This window comes from Erpetoichthys calabaricus, chromosome 15, assembly GCF_900747795.2.
Source record: "Erpetoichthys calabaricus chromosome 15, fErpCal1.3, whole genome shotgun sequence".
NCBI lineage: Eukaryota > Metazoa > Chordata > Cladistia > Polypteriformes > Polypteridae > Erpetoichthys > Erpetoichthys calabaricus.
The window spans coordinates 13,796,412-13,815,569 of record NC_041408.2 but is presented as its reverse complement, the minus strand read 5'-3'; the positions used below and the strand labels follow the sequence as shown (position 1 = coordinate 13,815,569).

The following is a 19,158-nucleotide window of genomic DNA, read 5'->3' as shown; positions in this document are numbered from 1 at the left end:
TATAAGATATGAAGAGGTAGGGGAAGTGACGGCGAAGGTGGTAGAACAGCACCCATACTCATGTGCCGCACAGCTGCCCTGCTGGCTGCTGCCGAGAGTTGATTCTTGAATAAAATAAAAATAAAAAGAGTAATAAAAATCATCTCCCCGAAAGCGGATAGTAGACGTCACGTAGTGTATGTGTACCAAATTTCAGGTCAATAAGTGAAACGGCTTGCGAGCTACAGGTGATTTAAAACCCTGGACAGACCAACGAACAGCCACGGTAATGTATCATAGAAGAAGATTAATCGTATTTAGCGTGTGGTCTTTCTCACCCCTTGTTATCTAAAGCAGCGTTTTTTTACCATCCTGTGACTCAGTTTTACCTTTTTATTTATTTGTTTGCTTATTTTATTGGATTTATTAAAATCAAATAACATTTCATACATAATCAGTACGCTGCTGCTGGAGTATCTGAATTTCCCCTTGGGATTAATAAAGTATCTATCTATCTATCTATCTATCTATCTATCTATCTATCTATCTATCTATCTATCTATCTATCTATCTATCTATCTATCTATCTATCTATTATATAGTGCCTTTTCTATCTGTCTGTCTGTCTGTCTGTCTGTCTGTCTGTCTGTCTGTCTGTCTGTCTGTCTGTGCCTTTCATATCTCTGTCTCTCTCTATCGATCCATAATAAAATTACGGAGTAATAATTATTCACTTTCACGTTTGACGTGTGCACGTTTAAGTAAAAAGTCTTTATCGTAATTTATTTACACACACTATGCGCTACCATTTTATCTTATTAAAATCACCCGTGGTTCTTAAGCACGTTGTACGATTCAATTTGACTCTACTCTCCCTTGTCTAATCGTGTCGTTTTTATATCAGCAGATGTTATTCTCATTCTTTCGAGCGTATTCGTGGTTCTCAGTTTGCTGAATTGGAAGTTCCGGATCATTGTGAATTTCCACTTGGGATTAATAAAGTTATCTATCTATCTATCTATCTATCTATCTATCTATCTATCTATCTATCTATCTATCTATCTATCTATCTATCTATCTATCTATCTATCTATCTATCTATCTATCTATCTATCTATCTAATAGTGCCTTTTATCTGTCTGTCTGTCTGTCTGTCAATCATATAGTGCCTTTCATATATCTCTCTCTGTCACTCTCTAAGGAAGTCACGTTTTACAAAACCATTTAAATTTTAATGTTACTGAGGACCAGCAAGTGGTGGATGAATCAAGCATGAATGTAAGTGCTTGGGGGTCTTCCCCCTTTGGTAAAACGAGCGCTAATGTTAGGGGGGGGGAGGTTATCCCCCCTTGGTGAATCAACCATGAATAGACAAACGATGCACACGGTGATAAATATCGCTCAATACCATCAATTGCTTTGGCAACCCACTGTGACCCACTACTCATATACACAACAACAGCAACCCGCGGCCCACCCAGTGGTTGAGAAACACTGATCTGAGCACTTGCATTACATTAATGATGGCTGAGAAAGACAAAGTTTATGGTGGTTGCTTTTGCCTTCAAAGTCTCCCAGACGGTTCAAAGGACACAATGATTGATATTTGTAAACCTGGAGCTGACAAATTGAAATATTTGCTTCTTAGACTCCTCACGTAAGAACAGAACATGCCATTGTTAAGAACTGAAACATTAGACAGCAGAATTCACAGCAGACTACAATCAGTGAACATACAGCTCGGCTTGTGTTTATTATTGAAACAAACTCTTAACACGTGAACTCCCGCCGTCACAAAACGGGTCACGTCAGACTCGGAGTACACTTGAGGGCACAGGGCTGTGAGACTTCATTCAGATGACACTTATTACTTGTGGGACAGTTACGTCATGTACAGAGGATTCATATGAAAAGCACCAGTCTTTGAAACAGTGACATTCACAGACGACTGCAGGACATTTCTGAGGAACCAAAGGTAATGTGTTTAAATAGGCCTGCTGTCAGGACTAATCGAATGAAATTGTGCATCTGAATCGCTCGCCAGCCTTAACATGTGTATTAGAGGAAGTGCTGATTAATTAGGAAGTAAGTAGTTATTAGGAAATGACGCCTCTTTAATTGCCTGTGGGATGTTATAGTAACCAACATAAATCTCATAAGAGTTTGAAGACTACTAATGAGCCTTCCTCACTTTTTAAGGATTATTTTTTTCATTTCATATTTTCCAGGGAGGAGTGGACAGAAGCAATTCAAGCGGTAGCTGACAGGCTTCAGAGGCAAGAGGAGGAACGCATGAGCTGTAGTCCCACCTCTCAGATAGACAATATAGGTGAAGAAGAGATGGACACTTCCACGAGCCACCATAAAAGAAAGGTAAGTTAAGGCGGTCAAGCGCTGATTGTTGTGCTCACTGCTTGGAGGGAGGGTTGCCAAGTGTTAACGGTAATCTGTAATAATATTTGGAAGGACCCTAAATAGTCTGAACGTCTGCGCCAGTGGACTGTCCACCCTTCTTATGGCTTGTCCAGGATGGCAGGGTATACAAAGGACACGCGAGGAAGTTACTGCAACTGATTCAACTAAAGAGAGACGTAGCCTGACTCAGACAACAGGGAGATTGGGGGTCCAGTTTCGGCAAAACAAATACAGCTGGCCTAGTATGGACTAGAAGACCGGCGAGGACGTTAGTGGAACTGATTAAACAAAAGAGATACATGGCTATCAGCAACCTTCTAGACCACAGGGAGATATTGAGCTTTAAGAAAAGTCCAGTAGTGCAGTAGACCTTGATAAAGAAACTAGGAAGACCCTAAAATGAAACTAGACAGGGTGTTTTGGTGGAATGCAATGTTGTTTGTAGGTACGTTCACATATAATGAGGATACCACCTACTGTGATAGCCACGTCTGTCTGTCTGTCTGTCCGCAAGAGACAACTTTATTCGCAAAGGACTGATGTTGTTCACATTTAACAGACTTCTCTTTCAAGGAAATTGATCAGGACAGTTCCATTTTCATTGAAAAACATCACCTCTCCCAAACCATTCCTCGACTCTTCCATTGTGGATTACTTTACCGTTTCAGTTTTACCTTGAGAGCGGTTACTTCGACTTGTCTGTTTTTTCAAATCTGTATTATTTTTTAGTTTGTTTGATGGCTGTACCTGACAGGCAAACCGAGAAACGCTGAACATTACACGTGTGTGTCTTTACTCAATGCGCCACTATTGATATTTTTTATTTTTTCAATGCGGTAGTACTTGTATTATGTATTCATTCATCACTTCACAAGGTATGTAAGTACCGTCCTGTACCTTACCAGAAAAGGGCGGCCCTGCTAACAGTCTCTGCGGCTGCCCAGCATCACTGTAATGGACTATAAACCCATAGTGTTTTAAAGTAAAGGCAACATTCCTGGAAAATTGTGCTACAGGTTGTTGTCGATGGCTCTCTACAGGACATAAATATTTACCTGTTTTGTATCTCATCCACACACACAATGTGGTGATCCAGAACTGCCTGCTTCCTTTGAAAATGAACGAGTTCTGGGGACATTGGTTTCTAATCAGGTACTTCTTGATAGCTGACACCCATACCATTGTTGAACCACAAATGTGTTTATGCTATTGTTCTGCAGAGGACATTGGCAGGCACCATTGTTTACCATTGTTGATCTGTGCTGAGATTGAAGCACTTCTGTATTTCTAGGTAGATGAGAATAAAGGAGAACAGAGAAGTCTGGTCTGAGACTCGTGACTGCTGCCTGCTTCTTTTATGCTTTTTCACCACATGGCTGTGGCTGCCCGGGTTCCCTTAGGCCGCTAACATCTTCATTTGCGAACTTCAGTCACAGCAGCTCACTCTTCCCGTTTCTTGAAATTGAAGGAAATAAGTGACGTGGTGTTCATGTCTGTAAAGTAAAAAAATGAAAGCAACTTAACTTATGAGGGAAAGTATAAAAAGATGCCTCAGTGACACTTTACGCTACAGGGACTGAACGTGTGCTCAGCGTTTCCATTACACGCCTGCATTACCTAAAGATGATCTGATTTGGTGTTTCTTGGACGTGGCAAAGCGTCGGACGCAGCCAGCAATTGTAACTTAAGACTGCTGTACGGATTTTCAATCTCCATCTGGTGGTATTTTGAAAAATGTAATGTTTTAAGAAAACTGAACCCTAATTAGCCACAGAGCCTCCACACCTAACAAAAGCTAACAGCAGCACAGGAGCCCAATGCTGCTGAATGTTACTCTGTGCCGACGTGTTCTTACTTTACTTTATAAAGTCATAAAACTTACTCTGAAAGGCCGCTTGTAAAGCGAATTGAGTCATTTTTTGTGAAACCTGCATCCTGTAAGTTAAATACTCCTCATAATTCTGGATGTGTCTGTGCTCAGTGTTTCTCGTGGCTCTGGTATAAAAGTCCACATGTTAGTGAGAGCAGCTCTGTTATACAGGCTGGAGACGCTGGCACTGACCTGAAAGGGGGAGACGGAGCTGGAGGTGGCAGAGTTTAAGATGCTAAGATCTGCATGAAAAGGATGGACAGAATTAGAAATGAGGACATTAGAGGGTCAGCTCAGGTGGGACGGTTGGGAGACAAAGTCAGAGAGGTGAGATTGTGTTGGTTTGGACATGTGCAGAGGAGAGATGCTGGGTATAACGAGAGAAGGGTGCTAAGGATAGAGCTGCCAGGGAAGAGGAGGAGAGGAAGGCCTAAGAGAAGGTTTATGGATGTGGTGAGAGAGGACATGGAGGTGATGGGGGTGACAGAACAAGATGACGAGGACAGGAAGATATGGAAGAAGATGATCCGCTGTGGTGACCCCTAATGGGAGCAGCCGAAAGAAGAAGCAGCTCACTGCCACTTTCCTTCTCATTTGCGTGGCCAAAGCTGTTCAGTTTGCAGTAGGAGTTTGCATATTTTTTCATAAATAAATATTTTTTTTTATTAAGAAAGGAATGAAGCCCTGATCCTTAAGGTCACCATATTCTTCATTCACATTTCCAATTTACAGTCAAACATCAACAGCACTTGGAGGTAATCTGGGTTCGCGTGACTGTCTGATGATAAGATCGGATGCTCTGCCATGACAGAAGTGCCTACTTTTTTGAACAGGGTGCTCTGTATTTTTTTTTAAAATGCTGCTCTTATCACAGTACTGCGTAACTCTGGGTCCTGAACAGACGGACCATCAACGACCAAATTGTTTATCGGTGAAGACAAACACACACTTCCTCGGTCGCTGCACTTAGATGTGGTTTGCTGTCTTCGTGATGCAAAAACATGAACACCTAACATCCATTCATCTGTCCATCCTTGTAGCGCAGGCCTGGATCGGAGTTCGGTGTGCCCACTTGTCCCGTCTTATTACGTTTGCCACGCTGCTGCTCTCTCCCTCTCACATTCACACAGAGACATGGCCGCTTGCCAGGCAGCAGCAGTAGCACTTTGGTCTTGTGTGGGTTACGTGTTACGACCTGAATGTCAAAAAGAAGTTGTAGATTTCATTTATTTCAACAGTCAGGCCAAAAGGCACTCCTGTTCTAGAGGAGAGTTTATCATCACTTGAGAGCAGAAGTGGCCTCCTGCCAAACGTGAATATCGTATGACCAGTAAAGCTGCAATATGGCAGCCTCACTGTAATTCACTGTGAACGGAGACGTCGTTCGCATTACGATAAAGCAACACGGACACACGCAGATAGTTCAGGAGTGCCGTGGTACAGGACTTGTTAATGTCGCTTTTGAGGAAACTTTAATGATTAGCGTTTCAAACACATTGCTTATTGTTCTCTCTAGTTTCGAGAATATTTATTTACAGTTAAAAAAAAAAAAAAAAAAAAAGAAGCTAATTAAGATGCAGCATCTCATTTACAAGAGTAACCTGGAGAGGAAGCAAAGTTCCAATATTGCAAACATCCATGTAAAATATTACTTCAGTAAACATAAATCACCATCTGTTCCAGTAATAAAAACATGAAGTATGAATATTAAAATTAAAAGTGCACCATATGCTAAAAATACAGCTGTGGCAAATGGATCCACGATGAGGCCGGGAGAGTAGGTGTCAGCGCAGTTTACAGTTTCATCATCTAATTAAACCGTCTTTCTTTTGGGACAAATATACAATTGTGGTGTCTGTATGCATGAGTATGTATATGCAGATAAATAATATCTATATTACAAAGAAAAAAAAACCCTGGCCATAGTTAGTCGCTTAAGGGTATCCTTTAGTCATTGCTGCGATTCCTAAATACATTTGGAAAGTCTCCCGAGTGCGCCTAATGTTAAACAATTTAAGCAGCTGTTTCAATTTCTAGTAATCAGAGCGTTAGACTTTAAATAACTTGTTACTTGGGGGTCTTTGCGTTTGTCTGACTGTGTTAGCCGTCCCGTCAGTTAACATCAAGACGAGGGCAAAAGAGGGAGGCACGGTGGCGCAGTGTTTAACAATCAGATAGATAGATAGATACTTTATTAATCCCAAGGGGAAATTCACATACTCCAGCAGCACCTTACTGATAAAGACAATATTAAATTAAAGAGTGATAACAATGCAGGTATACAGACAGACAATAACTTTGTATAATTTTAACGTTTACCCCCCCCAGTGGAATTGAAGAGTCGCATAGTGTGGTGGAGGAACGATCTCCTCAGTCTGTCAGTGGAGCAGGACGGTGACAGCAGTCTGTCGCTGAAGCTGCTCCTCTGTCTGGAGATGATCCTGTTCAGTGGATGCAGTGGATTCTCCATGACTGACAGGAGTCTGCTCAGCGCCCGTCGCTCTGCCACGAATATCAGACTGTCCAGCTCCATGCCTACAATAGAGCCTGCCTTCCTCACCAGTTTGTCCAGGAGTGAGGCGTCTCTCTTCTTTATGCTGCCTCCCCAGCACACCACCGTGTAGAAGAGGGCGCTCGCCACAACCGTCTGATAGAACATCTGCAGCATCTTATTGCAGATGTTGAAGGACATCAATCAACCCTCTTCTGGTGGAATCTTTTGCTTGATGGTTGTCTGAGGTGTTTGCAGGTCCCCCCCGCCGTGTCCACATCGTTCTCCTCCCATACCTCTAAAGTGGTCACGTTTGTGGTGGGCCCCCACGCGGTTGTGAAATAAAATTAGCTATCCAAGCGTGAGTTCTGTGATATAGTGCCCTCTAATCGCCGTGCTGTTCACTGCAGTAGCATGCAAATCAACGCCATTGACACATCACAGAAAGCCTTTATTCCTGTGGCACGAAAATGCAATACCCCCCCCCCAACGCCACCTCCTATCTCACAGGCAGTGAAACAATCAAACGTGACATGACCGATGAGCCAGAGGCACAAATGAGAAAGGAGGAGAGGGACAAGCTGATGAGGTGAAGGCAATACAGGGTTAGGGTCAGGCCCAAGCAGGTAAAGATTGGTCAGCAGCGTGGGAGTTGGTGCAGGGATTGAATGTGCTGCCATGTGTTGTATGCCTACCTAACCAGTGGCATTGTGCGAGTTGATCGAGTGCGTATTTCTGGTGTTTAGTCTACAGTCGTGCGCATGAAAAAGCCCTTTCAGGTTGTATCGAACACGACGCTGAAAGAAAGACACTTTTACGACACTTGACAGACTTGTTCATTAAGGGTTTGTTCCTCGATGACAGGCTGTTAATCTGCGACATTACACTGAAGTGCTGAGGTGTCTACAAGACAACATCAGGAAGAAGTGGCACTGGAAAAGCTGTGTTTTGCACCATGACAGCACAGCTGCACGTACCGCGCGGTCAAGCAGTTTTTGACCAAAACCAACGTGGTTGCTGCTTTGCACCCCAAGTGTATTTTCCATATGACATCCCCTGTGACTTCTTTTTCTTTCCAAAATTAAAACTGGGACTGAAGGGAAGAAGATTTGCTACCGTCCGAAGAAATCCAGGAATAAAACGGCAGGAACCTGTAGAAGTGGCAACAACTTCTACTACTGGAAAAGTTGCGTAATGTGACACAACCTTAACTGACGATTTTTATTCTCATCAGACTGTGTAGCCACATAGTGAAAATAATAAAGGTCTATAGCAGCAGCAGCCCATCTGAAGGCCTTTTCTTTGTGAGGAAAGGCTTTTAATTACATTACCCTGCAAACACTCGTTACTGTTATACCATGAATGATAATCTGAAATGTTAATACTTTATAGAACAAACTTGAAAGTGTTTTTACTAAAGTGGAGTATTTATTTAAACTAGTTATAAAATCATTCATGAAACTGAACAAATATACTGTAGGTGGCTCATGGCAGGTTCAAAAAAAAAAAAAAAAAGCACAGGGCATCATAAACCTTCTTTAATAGTACAGTGGAACCTCGGGTCACGAACGTCTCGGACCACGTACAGATCGGGTTACGACCATAAAGTTCCCCAAACTTTTGTATCTGTTCACGACCACACACTCGGTATACGAACAAGTCAATGTCCCTTTCGGTTTGTGCGCGCCGATGATTTCCGCACGTGCTCAGTCTTTCCCTGTGCAGCGAGCGAGCGAGAGAGACACACACACACACCCACACACACACACACACACACACACGAGCGAGAGGGCTGGCTGTGTAAGGCCGAGAAGGCAGTTTAAGAACGCACCAGGCTTGTTTTTAAAGAGACTGATTCCAGCATTGTTTTAATCTCGTTGTATTTAATGAAGACTTTTTTCTATTGGATTTTAACCTCCACTTCACTTCTGTTTACAGCGATCGCTTCGTAGTGTGCATTGTTGCAATGTTACTTTTCTTGGTTGTTTATTAAATTATGGATTTTTCAAATGTGTTTAAAACTCATTAAAAAAAAAAAAGTGTTTACAGCGAGTGGTTGGTAGCGCTATAGCGTGAATCCTTGCAATGTTAGTTTTCTCTGCTGTTCAAAGTTTTCTCGGTGTTATTCAATGTTTTTACATTTAGTTTACTATTACGCTGTGCATTCTTTGGTATAATTAACTATATTTGTGCTTAAAAATCTTTAGAAAAATATATTTACATACAGTTCGTACAGTCTGGAACGGATTAATTGTATTTAGATACAATCCTATGGGGGAAATTACTTCGGGTTACGACCAGAGTTTTGGAACGAATTACGGTCGTGACCCGAGGTTCCACTGTATATTACATATATCTACAGTAGATTATTAAACATGATTTAAACTGCTACAAATTACAACTCTATACTGGCCTCAGAGTCTAAGACATGAAAGAGCTGCCTGATCACATTCTGGAATTGCAGGAATGACTCTGAACTGGCTGACGTTAAGAGTGATGTCCAGCAGGGGTCAGTGTTGGGGCCGCTGCCGTTTCTAATATCTGTAAATGATTTGGATAGGAATATAAATAACAAGCTGGTGAAGTTTGCAGATGATACCAAGATAGGTGGATTGGCACATAATCCAGAATCTGTTGAATCATCACAGAGGAACTTGGACAGATTTGCAGCAGATGAAATTTAATGTCAGTAAATGTAAAGTATTAACACATAGGAAGTAAAAATGTGAGGTTTGAATGCTCAATGGGAGGTCTGAAAATGGAGAGTCCGCCTCATGAGAAGGATTTAGGAGTCGTAGTGGGCTCTGTACTATCAACTGCCAGGCAGAGTTCAGAGGCCATTAAGAAGACCAACAATGTCAGGTTATATAGCGCCTTGATGTGTGGAGTATAAGTCACAGGAGGTTCTGCTCCAGCTTTATAACACACTGGTGAGGCCTCATCTGCAGTACTGGGTGCAGTTTTGGTCTCCAGGCTACAAAAAGGACATAGCAGCACAAGAGAAGGTCCAGAGAAGAGCGACTAGGCTGATTCAGGGCTACAGGGGTTGATTGATGAAGAAAGATTAAAAGAGCTGAGCCTTTACAGTTAAGCAAAAGAAGATCAAGAAGTGACATGATTGAAGTGTTTAAAATTATCAAGGGAATTAGTGCAGTGGATCAAGACGGTGACTTTAAAATGAGTTCATCAAGAACACGGGGACACAGTTGGAAACTTGTTAATTGTAAATTTCACACAAACATTAGGAAGTTTTCCTTTACACAGAACCACAGACACCTGGAGTAAGTGACCAAGTAGTGTGGTGGACAGTAGAGGGACCTTCAAAACTCGACTTTTAGAAGAATTAAGTGGACAGGACTGGCGAGCTTTGTCTGTGCCATCTAACGGGTGCAGCCCCTGACTGGCTGTGTAGTTCATGTTCTCTTTTCTTTCTTCTCATTGTGTTGTGGTCCTGCCGTCATCTTTGTGGTCCTCCACTTTCACCTCCCTTTTGCTTGTTACGGATATTTTTTATTCCTTGTACTCCACAGCCTGTTTTCACTTTTCATTGCACTCCTTCTCATCCATTAATAAAGTTCTTCAGCTGCTTAGATTCTCCTGGCATCTCACTGGCAAAACCAAAACGATTATAAATACCTGGAGGAATTTATTTTATAAGTTAATTCTTTTAGAACTTTCAGCCTCTTGTATTCATTTCTCATCTCCACCCAATGCATCGTGTTTAGAAACAGGGGTTGCACCTCTTAATGATTATTTCGCTTTAATGCCCGAACATCTCGTGTTTTTATTTCAGTCATTTCTAAATGGAGTGGGGCAGGTTACAGACTCAAGTCTTTTTGATGTTGCCTCTTTCTCATTTGGTTGTTCCCCATTTTTTTAAATTACAGATTAATAAAAAATTGTTTACAAAAAAGTTTCCACCCATCCTTCCACGATTCCATCCATCTAATCGACTGAAGCCTGACCAGGCAGCGCCAGCACTGAGGCCACGCACACTGGAACTGAACTTTTTAAACAGATGGTGCCATACTGGTCGAAATGAATACCACTCTAATAAGAATAATAACAACATAAGGAGCCCAATGAATAAAAGGAGCCCCCATCCTGCAACAGAACACCCCTCCATTGCCTGGACTCACAAAGACGAGAGTGGAGTGGACAGCCGGCTGTTTGTGCCACCTGAGCTTTGTTGCACTGAATTTTTCCACCAGATAAGCAGTAATAACATGAAGCCCAGTTTATTATTTAATAAATGCATGGATTGAATCGAACAGCTTCACCGCCCACACAAACATCTCCAGTGCTGCTCTGTGCTCAGTAAGAGTCAAACTCCTCAGGCAGCTCCGGCCTGGCACCGCTACATCTGCTGAATGGTTTGAAGCACAGCCGCCATCATTCAGACAATTCCAAGTATTAACAATCTGGCCATATATTTCAATTTGTTCTTGGTTTTTTTTTTTTTTTCAATTATAATGCACTAACAGAAAATTATTAAAATACACGAAAACAGAATAGATATCTGTATTTAAAATGAACAAGTCATGAGGATATTTTGGAAGAATAACACATTACACGCTACGCTACTCCAAAGAGCCGACGTCAAAATGAGATTGAAGTTACGACTGGTGAGCTTGAAATGAAGTTGGCATAAAGCAGGGGTGTCCAGCTCCGGTCCTGGTGGGCCGCAGTGGCTGCAGGTTTTCATTGTAACTCTTTTCCTAATCAGTTTTTACTGCTAATTAACTCCTTTGCCCTTCATTTTAATTGCCCTGTTTTTAAGGATTCAGTCCTCTGAATGGATTCCTTTCTTCATTAAATGGCAGCCGAACAGAAATGAGATGTGAAACAAGCTGACAGCTGAGCAGCTAAACTGGGGCTTCAAACTCCAGTCAGTTTCACTCCAACCAGTTTCTTAATGAGAAGCCCATTCTTGCTGTTAATGAATATCAGGACTTGTCGCTGCTCTCGTTCTGCCACAGCAGACTGTTGATATTCTGTTTTTTCTAAGACCACCGTCAAGATGTTTCAGTGACCTGAGCAGACCAACATGACCGAGACCTTCAACTTTCTTTATTTTCGGGTTAGCTGGTCATTATTGTTTGTCTGCCCATTAAGGAAAAAGAAACAACTAAGGGGTCGGAGTCACGTCAATTAAAACAAAAGCAAAACAAGTTAATGGGCAGCAAAAACGGCTCACTAATGAAGAAGAAGAAGAAGGTTAGAATGAAAACCTGCAGCTACTGCGGCCCACCAGGACCAGAGTTGGACACCCCTGGCACAGAGGGTTTCACTATTTTGAATTCCTTTTCTTTAAGGTTCATTTTGGTCACAGAGTGGAATTTTAAGGGGACGGTTGGGCATCTGCTAAAGGCCACTGCGACACTCCTTGTGTGATTGTAGGCTATGCATAAAATAAATTGTTGTTGTCGTCGTATCTCTAGGTCAGCGCCCAGAAGGGAAGGACTTCAAATTGTCCAAATGCGAATTTTCTCGGGACTAAAGGCAACCAGACTGCCGTTTTTGTTAGATTTCATTTTTTTTCCTTCATTCCAATCCATTCTGGCCTTGCTTTCTGTGTATTCCTGTCTGGTAGTCTATGCTCGGTTTTGTTTTGTCGTGTCATTGATTCCTATCAATATCACATACACAGAACCAAGATGTGCCTTATAACCTCAAAATCTTCGTTACAGGGGAATAACTTGTCTAACACTAAAAAGATTTAAACGTTTATTTCTTGGCGCTTTTCGAGTAACAGATTTCAGATTGAAATAAATAATATTTTCTGGGCATTTTGTCGTCAAGTTAAAATTTTCTTTACAAATCAACGTTGCACTGATGACAATGCCACCTTAAGTTGAATCCACTCTACGCAGTTTCTAGTCATGGGCTGTGTCAGACTTGGCGATTGCATTGCTGACCTCGTCAGTTCGGATGACTAAAAATGGCTGGACGTGACAACCTTCCAGCACAGTTTGACATTTCCAGAATATCACAGCGCTCGGCTCTTTTTGTGTGCTGCCTGATGGAGCTGGTGCTGTACAAAGGGTTAACGGGCACCAGTGGAGTCAGTGGAATTGAGCGAGCAGTCAACTGCTGTTCAGACTCACAACGACAATCTCAAAAGTTATATGTGAAAGACAACGTGCACATATTTGAACACACTCAAAACCCACACAGTGGACCGCCTGCCAACGTTGTTCATATTTGAACACCCATTAAAGGGGGCTAAAAACCAAAAAACAGTCAAAATTTGGAAGAACCCCCGACAGGGACGTCAAGTACAGTCACAATCTCTGCCTTTTTTTTGTTTGTTTTTTCTTCCATTCTGTTATGTTACGTAAAACATGAGACATCAGACAGACGAGCTCCATTTTGTCTGTGAAGTCCCAGATCTTATGAATTGTACTTCTGGGTGGGCGCTCACTGGTTGTTGGTTCACCTGCACACATAACCCACCACTACGGACTAAAGACAAAGCCGACCCTGTTTGAGGGCAAGTCGTGGAGTTGCTGGGTATGTCAGACTACACGCCGGGGGGCTGCTGACCACCTCTGACTCGGTAAGGTTATGTACAGTAAGTGAAGTCATCTAATGAGACCCCTGGTCTTCAGCGACAATTTTTTGCTTCCCTGCCTACAGTAGCTGTCTCCTTTGTGAAGTTTTGTCATATTATGCTGGTTGATTGTAAATGACAGCCATAGCTTCTAAACGTTATTTGTGGTAAATAGAACAATAGATTGCAGTGCTGGTTAAAGTGTGCATATCTAAAATATTTTTCATATTTGTTTCTTTATTTCTTTCCCAAACAGACAATGAATGACTTTGACTATTTAAAACTTCTTGGAAAAGGCACTTTTGGTAAAGTCATTTTGGTAAGGGAAAAAGCAAGCGGCAAATACTACGCAATGAAAATCCTCAAAAAAGAAGTCATTATTGCAAAGGTAAGTGTTCACTGTGTTAGCTTTTATCGAAAGGTATAGTTGAGGTTGTTTAAGTCCACAATAGACGATCTGTAGATGTTACAGAAAACGTTTAATTGATATCGTGAATGGGATGTGAATCGACACTTTGATGGGCGATATGGAGACAGATGGCCCACGCTGCTCTTGGACCCGTCCTGTCCACCAGTCTTGTAGGCCACATCTCGAGCATTGCCAGTATGAGCCGTTAAACGTGAGTAAGAACGCAACGTGTGCGGCTGCAGCTTGTCGTCTTTTGAATTGTTTCAGAATTGACGGACTTCAATCCTGTGTTCAATTTTTTTTTTTTTTTTACTTTCTCGTTAAACAAAGTATAGGGAAAGGATTGGAATCATCCAAAAATTCGATTTTGAGATTTTGTTGAATCTCAACGTTTTAGACCACCCAGAGTCCAAAAATAAAATTTTTGGCATTGTGTCTGCATACGTAAACACGGTAACTTGAGTTTGCTTTCACTTAGGTCAGTCAAATTTTACATACAAGTATTAGGTACAAAACGTAGATTTTTATCAACTTTTGGGCTATTTCCGCTAACCAGAAGTGGTACTTTACTTTTTATTCATGCAGCTGCACAGTCTGATTTATTCAAATTTACTTTTATAATAACCGTTCAAGATATTATTAATGTGATTTGAATTGTTGTTGATGGTTCTTTAATGTCTTGCAGTTTACTCCTCAAATATCCATCTGAGTACACGATTTTTATTTTACCTTAAGCATGACAGTCGCTATTATAATAGAAAATGACTTTGTTTGATATAAACTCAATGATCTGGAGGACATATACACACATGAATACAGTCCCAAGTTTCTCTTTCTAAAAGTAATTTTACAGATAGGAAAGACGGTAAATCAGGCTCATATACAGTAGTTTGGAATGACTGACCTGCCCTCACGTCTCACAACATGTCCACACAAACATCTGTCTGTGTTACTTGGAGGTTTGCTAGATTTACCTGACCCTTCTACCCAGTCTGAATGCACTTCGTCTTAAGTTTGTGATTCCTTATTTTGTAACGGTTGTGTCACACTACACGACTTCTAGTTGGAGGGGATGTCAAACCTGATGACCGCAGTTGCTGATCTCATTGCTGTAGCAGAATGTCAGATTATACAACTAGAAATCACAGGGGATGACAGATTAGCTGACTGCATGACGACTTTCCAGTACAAAAGTTTCACGATGAGTGTCAAGTTCAGTCATCATTTTGGCTCCCCCCCAGTCCCCCCCCCGCCCCATTTTATCATGGTACATAAAACACGCAGCATCAGACAGACAAGTCTCACTTCTGTTTGTGAAGTCCAAAGCTCCCATGTTCCTTATTCTTCTGTAACTCTATTATACGCATTGTACTTCTGGCGGAGTGCTCATTGGGTGTTTTTTGCTGCTAATTAACTTCTTTTGCCTTAATTTTAATTGACTTGCTATTTAAGACTCAGACCCCTTAATTATTTCCTTTTTCATTAATTAGCAGCCAAACAACAACAAGATACAAAATGAGCCAACAGGTGACCTGTGACCGGTGTCCATCGTGCTATATCTAAGAAATAGTAAAGGTCTCAGGAATATGGATCTGCTCACAAAACTGACTTCTGATTAAGAAAGTGAAACTGTTAGAAGTTCGAGGGCCCATCTTAGCTAGTCATCTGCTGGCTCACGTCCCATCTCATTGCTGTTTGAGGAAAACAATGAAGCAGCACAGAGGACGGAGTCTTCAATAATAAGTCAATTAAAATGAAGGGCAAAGGAGTTAACTAGCAGCAACTAATTAAGAAAAAGGTTAGAATGAAAACCTGCAGCCACAGTAGCGCTCCAGCAGGGGAGATGGAGACCCCCGTCTTAAATAAACCATCATACGGAATTTAAAGGGTTATCTCACTTGTAACATTTTTGTGTTCTCAAACAGTGAGTTTGCTTAAGTTTCCATTGCAGTCCTACGTTATCCTACCTTAGGAATTCACCACCTCAGTGCTGATATTGTGTTTGACATCTGGCAGGCAACTTCTGTTACGGGAGGTGCTGGATTGTCAGACTCTCACTGTTTTTATTTCAGTTCTCTTCAAAAATAAAACTGCCATCTTTCTTTTGCTATGTACAGTAATATCCCTGAATTTACAAAGTAAACACTTGTGAAATTTTTAAACAAAAGGAAACAAAATTAAGCCAGTCAGATATAAATGTTTATATCAAGAAAGCTGTAACTGGTAGCGTCCTCTATCTACCTACAGTGGTGTGAAAAACTATTTGCCCCCTTCCTGATTTCTTATTCTTTTGCATGTTTGTCACACAAAATGTTTCTGATCATCAAACACATTTAACCATTAGTGAAATATAACACAAGTAAACACAAAATGCAGTTTGTAAATGGTGGTTTTTATTATTTAGGGAGAAAAAAAAATCCAAACCTACATGGCCCTGTGTGAAGAAGTAATTGCCCCCTGAACCTAATAACTGGTTGGGCCACCCTTAGCAGCAATAACTGCAATCAAGCGTTTGCGATAACTTGCAATGAGTCTTTTACAGCGCTCTGGAGGAATTTTGGCCCACTCATCTTTGCAAAATTGTTGTAATTCAGCTTTATTTGAGGGTTTTCTAGCATGAACCGCCTTTTTAAGGTCATGCCATAGCATCTCAATTGGATTCAGGTCAGGACTTTGACTAGGCCACTCCAAAGTCTTCATTTTGTTTTTCTTCAGCCATTCAGAGGTGGATTTGCTGGTGTGTTTTGGGTCATTGTCCTGTTGCAGCACCCAAGATCGCTTCAGCTTGAGTTGACGAACAGATGGCCGGACATTCTCCTTCAGGATTTTTTGGTAGACAGTAGAATTCATGGTTCCATCTATCACAGCAAGCCTTCCAGGTCCTGAAGCAGCAAAACAACCCCAGACCATCACACTACCACCACCATATTTTACTGTTGGTATGATGTTCTTTTTCTGAAATGCTGTGTTCCTTTTACGCCAGATGTAACGGGACATTTGCCTTCCAAAAAGTTCAACTTTTGACTCATCAGTCCACAAGGTATTTTCCCAAAATCTTGGCAATCATTGAGATGTTTCTTAGCAAAATTGAGACGAGCCCTAATGTTCTGTTTGCTTAACAGTGGTTTGCGTCTTGGAAATCTGCCATGCAGGCCGTTTTTGCCCAGTCTCTTTCTTATGGTGGAGTCGTGAACACTGACCTTAATTGAGGCAAGTGAGGCCTGCAGTTCTTTAGACGTTGTCCTGGGGTCTTTTGTGACCTCTCGGATGAGTCGTCTCTGCGATCTTGGGGTAATTTTGGTCGGCCGGCCACTCCTGGGAAGGTTCACCACTGTTCCATGTTTTTGCCATTTGTGGATAATGGCTCTCACTGTGGTTCGCTGGAGTCCCAAAGCTTTAGAAATGGCTTTATAACCTTTACCAGACTGATAGATCTCAATTACTTCTGTTCTCATTTGTTCCTGAATTTCTTTGGATTTTGGCATGATGTCTAGCTTTTGAGGTGCTTTTGGTCTACTTCTTTGTGTCAGGCAGCTCCTATTTAAGTGATTTCTTGATTGAAACAGGTGTGGCAGTAATCAGGCCTGGGGGTGGCTACGGAAATTGAACTCAGGTGTGATACACCACAGTTAGGTTATTTTTTAACAAGGGGGCAATTACTTTTTCACACAGGGCCATGTAGGTTTGGATTTTTTTTCTCCCTGAATAATAAACACCACCATTTACAAACTGCATTTTGTGTTTACTTGTGTTATATTTGACTAATGGTTAAATGTGTTTGATGATCAGAAACATTTTGTGTGACAAACATGCAAAAGAATAAGAAATCAGGAAGGGGGCAAATAGTTTTTCACACCACTCTATCTATCTATCTATCTATCTATCTATCTATCTATCTATCTATCTATCTATCTATCTATCTATCTATCTATCTATCTATCTATCTATCTATCTATATTTAAAGAACTTCTGTAAAAAGCCAACTTTCCCCTCCCCCCGAGGACAAATAAAGATCTCTCTGTCTGTCTGATAGGTAGGGCTGGCGTTCACACCTTTAACTTAACACAGAGGCCATCAGTCTCAATATAAAGTTTCCATTATGTTCTTACGCTGTCCTGTAAACAGCTTATCTCTCCTAGCATGTGTAGAAAACGAAATTGAAACAAGTCAGTTGCTTACACGCTGCGGAGCCCCCGGGCAGCTGATCAGCAGCACTTAGTCTTAGCAGTGAGCTTGTGCTCTACAGCCATACAGGTGTGCACATCGACCAGCATGCGTCACAACTTTAAAGTGTAAACTGAGGGTAATTAACAGCTGGCTGCCAAGAAGATGTGAGGTGAGCTTCATGTGAAGAAAGGGGGCAGCGCCTTGTTGCCCGGCTCTCTAAGAGTGGAAAGGCAGGACTGTAAACCAAAAATAAAATCTTATCGTTTGATTAAGACGACTTTTGTGGCGATAACAGTTTTGTGTAGATATCATAGTCAAATAAGATATATGGTTTAAAGAAAAAACATTTTTATTTTGCTGAACTGCTTTGCCACCAACAAATGTTGTAGAACGATAAGATTTTTGTTCTTTATAAGCAAATTAGAAAACTACTCTTTCTTTAATAATGTGCAGTAATGACGATGTGAAACTTAATGACTGTTTTTCTCCTGTTTCTTGACCTGCCTATCAGGATGAAGTGGCCCACACGTTAACAGAAAGCAGAGTACTAAAAAACACGAGGCATCCTTTTTTAACTGTGAGTAATCTTGGACACAAATTTCTTCAAATGTGTTAAAATGAAAGCACTTGAGGTTTTGATTGTATGTATATAGTACCCCAAGAGACTAATTAGAATTTAGTGAATTAAACTGTTATAAATAAACGGCTCAAATGTAGCTCTACATCTGTTAAAAAGTCAGCACAGAGAAGTAATTGTAATGACACTCCAGATGCTGCGGTGTAAGACTAAACACACATACCTGTTTTAGCAAAACAATTAGATGGCAGTTAAAAGCTCGCTCACGCGGCCTCCTCTGCCTCTCCAGGTTAACACTTGTTACTTTTAGGAAGATCTCAGCCTCTATTTCCAGTTGACAGGCTTAACTCTCTGCTTTCGGTAGTAAAGATATGACAGCACAGCAGAGTGCATGCTTCTGATTTACATCTTTATTTTAAAATCGCACCTGTGTGTGTTTTTAAGTACAGTACATATCTAACACACACACATATATATACTGTGTGTGTGTGTGTATATATATATATATATATATATATATATATATATTCATGGCATTCATAGTCTGAATCACAATCTGATTGTATGGGTGGTAACGCTTGTGGTTGGTCAGCAAGTCAGCTAACATCCTCCACGGTGCCCTCTTTCAATATTTCAACCATATATGTATATATATATATATATATGTATATATATATGTATATTATAAATATATACA

General features: G+C 41.1%; 1 protein-coding gene across 1 annotated transcript in view; it reads left to right on the top strand.

Annotated features, from left to right (window-relative positions):
- Positions 1-19,158, top strand: part of akt3a (v-akt murine thymoma viral oncogene homolog 3a) — a 448,680-nt gene that overhangs the window by 372,383 nt on the left and 57,139 nt on the right. The window contains exons 5-7 of the mRNA XM_028820998.2: positions 2,208-2,352; positions 13,565-13,696; positions 18,396-18,461. Of these exons, the coding sequence (XP_028676831.2) occupies positions 2,208-2,352; positions 13,565-13,696; positions 18,396-18,461 (343 nt within the window). The remainder of the gene's footprint in view (positions 1-2,207; positions 2,353-13,564; positions 13,697-18,395; positions 18,462-19,158) is intronic.